This window comes from Lolium rigidum, chromosome 4 (genome assembly GCF_022539505.1).
Source record: "Lolium rigidum isolate FL_2022 chromosome 4, APGP_CSIRO_Lrig_0.1, whole genome shotgun sequence".
Taxonomy (NCBI): domain Eukaryota; kingdom Viridiplantae; phylum Streptophyta; class Magnoliopsida; order Poales; family Poaceae; genus Lolium; species Lolium rigidum.
Genome location: NC_061511.1, coordinates 236,315,782 through 236,318,946, shown reverse-complemented (window position 1 = coordinate 236,318,946; position 3,165 = coordinate 236,315,782). Strand labels below are relative to the sequence as shown.

Genomic DNA, 3,165 nt, shown 5'->3' with positions numbered 1-3,165 from the left:
GCAAGTTCAAGATGAGCCAACTCTAAGAGATCATAAGCTTGAAGCTTGCCATGAAGAAATGAAGCGCAAGTTCAAGATAAGCCATCTCGAAGAGATCCTTTGCTCGACTCTTGCCATCCATATGGTGATCATGGATATGAAAAGTTGCGGCGAAGAAGAAGCTCTCCCATGGTGGATTATGGGGGAGCAATCCACAAGACTTCGTCAAGCAAGCACAATCAAGAAAGCCGTTCCATCTTGTTGCGGTCAAGATCGTCATCATCGAGCTCAAGTGGAATGCGCAAGTATAAGGTTTGCTCTTGATAGGGTTTCTTTCTCACCGGTCTCATAGTGTAGTTGGAGACCGGTTTATAATTTAATTGCCGTACTATCAAGAGGGCTCTCGAGTGAGTAACTCGATCGTATCATTCGGAGAGAGCTCAAACCTTTGCATCCTTGCATCATCTTTCTTGGTTGTTATTTGGATCTTATCCATGTGATGTTTTAGAGCTTGTTCTTATTCTCATGACAAGCTCTAGTTCATCGAAAACGGATTTTGCATAGATCACTTGTTGCGTTTTCGAGTTTGGTGATTTTCTCGGTTTCTCATGTTGAGGTGTTGCACCTCTAAAAATAAGAGAAAATCACCCCCCACTGGTTTCCATATTTCCTCGTTCTTACCCTGATTTTCTCGGTTTCTCATGTTGAGGTGTTTCTCATGCATGTGCAGACAACACTCGCCACCCCTCGTTCTTACCCTGTACTGCTGCAAGGGAAAAACCCTTGGACACTTCTATGCTAATTTCAGAGCTAGTAATAATGCACTTTTGTTCTGTCTATGCATATGAATGCAAATTCTGCACGAAGGTGGTCAGATCGATGTCCTTCTCCAGGAACTTCTGGTGCAGCTCCTCCGACTCCTCGTCCAACTTAGCCATTGTGCCTGAGAAAAGCACCGACGCAATGTGAGCGTGTCAGCAATAAGTTTGCGCGAGAAATAGCACTACTACGTTGTTCAACTTCAACAGCTGGTTTACATCGGAAGCAACCAAAGAACAACACGGGGTCAATTATGCTCCCAGCTGTATCACTGCCACTTGGCCAGTACACATGTGTGGTGCATGCATAGCAAGAAAATCAGATATTGGTAAATGTGCACGAGTGTGGAGTACTTATGTAGTTATGGAGCATATCATATCCAATTTCAATGCAAGCCACAAAGTGAGCAGCCTCCGAAGAAAGTATGCAACGAAGAGAACATAGGAATTGGAGATGCAGCTGTCCAGAGCAGTGCAGCAGGAGAATAGGACCTCATAATCTCGTCCTTCTGCCTTTCCAAGTCAGCCAACCTGTCCTCAGCAGTTGCTAGTTCTGTAGTTCTTATAATAGTGCACTGCACAAACCACAAAAACAATTATAATTTCAGGGAGGAAATTATCAAGAGGATATAGGAAGGTTGCACAAATCACTACAGTAGGGATGCGGTTTAGTATTTCTAATGGTTTGAACTGAACACTGCCTGGAAAAATAGCATGGCTAGCTGTGAAGTGTGAACTTGAGGGGGGAGGTGTACTGAACCTGATTCCTGAGCTCTGAAATCCGTTGCTCCCTTTCCAAATTTTCTCCTGTAAATTCACCAGAACCAACAGCATTCCATTTAGAGACAGTCAAAATCCTGTTGTATCTTCTTTGTACTTTAGCCAACAAATGATATGGAAACATCAATATTTGATCTACAGATATAGAATGAGTAACTCACTTGCAAGCTGCAGTGTCTCCCTCCTAAGCTCGTCACGTAACTGAACATAAAGAACCACAAGTGAGAAAATTGACAGAGCTCTCTTAGGAAAAGATCTAGCATTCAGGTAGCTCAATTTGTTTTTAATTTAATACGGCCACCAACAAATATAGAAATAATCGCCAAAATGACATCTGAACTATTTAAGAACACGCAGTTACAAAAGAGGGTTCACTCCAACCTCCAAGGCACAAATGAACAGTTAAGATTTGAACAATTCAATAAGTCTCACATGAATTATAACGTGAATCCATCCCATTTAATCAATTTATAAGGTTTATTAATAAAGCTCACAAGAATTTCTGCAGTAAAACTGGAACAAATGAACCTGGCTCAAAAGATGTCTACTTATGCTAAAACAGAACATTAATTAATACTAACCAGAGGAACCATTCTTAGCAGTTAGCAACCTGGGCCCACTTTTATATTAGAGCCAACAGCAAAAAATTACATTACAAACAGCAACTATCAAGTAAAACAACACTTCAACTATACCACAGTGGAATCAGCAACACAATAGACCATGGTAGATGCAGCAACAATACTTACATTGTTTTGGGTTTTCACTTGATCGAGAGAATTGAAAAAGGCATTATATGCCTCTTTGTCTTTTAACAGCCTTTGCAATTCATCAACACTGCACCAATATAAGAAGTAAGAACAGTGCAGTACAACATAGTTCTGTATTCCAGAGTGCAAACTAGTATGCATCATATTACCATGTAATGCTGCGTAAAGGAATTGTGTGCAAATACACACAGTAAACATATGGGGTTAGAAACATGACACAACTATGCATAAATGCTCCTTCAAAATACTCTAGCATATATACTCCCTTCGAGGTTACTGGTTACACTTATTGATTTCTACTCATCAGTAATCCATCTATACTTGTCCTCGGTGTTTTCTGGAGCCCCCGAGCCTTTCTTGGATTTCTCATGCTTCTCCGGCTGCTTCGGTATTTTCTTCGGCTTGGTGGAACTTTCACTTATCTCTTCCCAAAATACGCCCGGTGGGATTGGCAGGCATTGCGACCCGATGTTTGCCAAAACATCGGCTTCATCGTTGTTGAGTCTGCTGATATGGTTAACTTCGCTGCCGTCAAAGAGTTTTTCGAGTTCGTTGTAGACTTCCTTATACGCGATCATGCTGTCATTGACTGTGTCACACTTGTTCATCACCTGCTGAGCTACCAACTGAGAGTCGCCGAAGACTTTAAGGCGAGTAGCACCGCACGCTTTGGCCATCTTCATCCTGTGTATAAGTGATTCGTATTCCGCTTCGTTATTGGACGCGTTAGAGAACGTCATCCGCAGTATGTACTTCATTTTGTCGCCATGAGGTGAAACAAGTATAATGCCTGCTCCAACTCCCTCCAATATTTTGGA

General features: G+C 41.8%; 1 protein-coding gene across 1 annotated transcript; it reads right to left on the bottom strand.

Moving 5' to 3' along the window:
* Nucleotides 1-815: 815 nt before the first annotated feature.
* On the bottom strand, nt 816-2,612 carry LOC124648448 (vacuolar protein-sorting-associated protein 37 homolog 1-like). Its single transcript, XM_047188216.1, has 5 exons — nt 2,327-2,612; nt 1,739-1,778; nt 1,558-1,604; nt 1,210-1,372; nt 816-922 (listed from the first exon to the last, which is right to left on the bottom strand). Exons 1-5 carry the CDS (start codon nt 2,543-2,545, stop codon nt 816-818), a joined length of 576 nt encoding a protein of 191 aa, XP_047044172.1. The 5' UTR covers nt 2,546-2,612.
* Nucleotides 2,613-3,165: the final 553 nt, after the last annotated feature.

What these genes read in the sequence shown, in the direction of transcription:
- LOC124648448 (XM_047188216.1), bottom strand. Translation starts at nt 2,545, where the DNA reads ATGTTTACTGTGTGTATTTGCACACAATTCCTTTACGCAGCATTACAT. An exon ending in GGAGACACTGCAGCTTGCAA is followed by an intron (nt 1,605 to 1,738) that starts GTGAGTTACTCA and finishes GTGAATTTACAG; the next exon opens with GAGAAAATTTGGAAAGGGAG. An exon ending in TTTCAGAGCTCAGGAATCAG is followed by an intron (nt 1,373 to 1,557) that starts GTTCAGTACACC and finishes TGGTTTGTGCAG; the next exon opens with TGCACTATTATAAGAACTAC.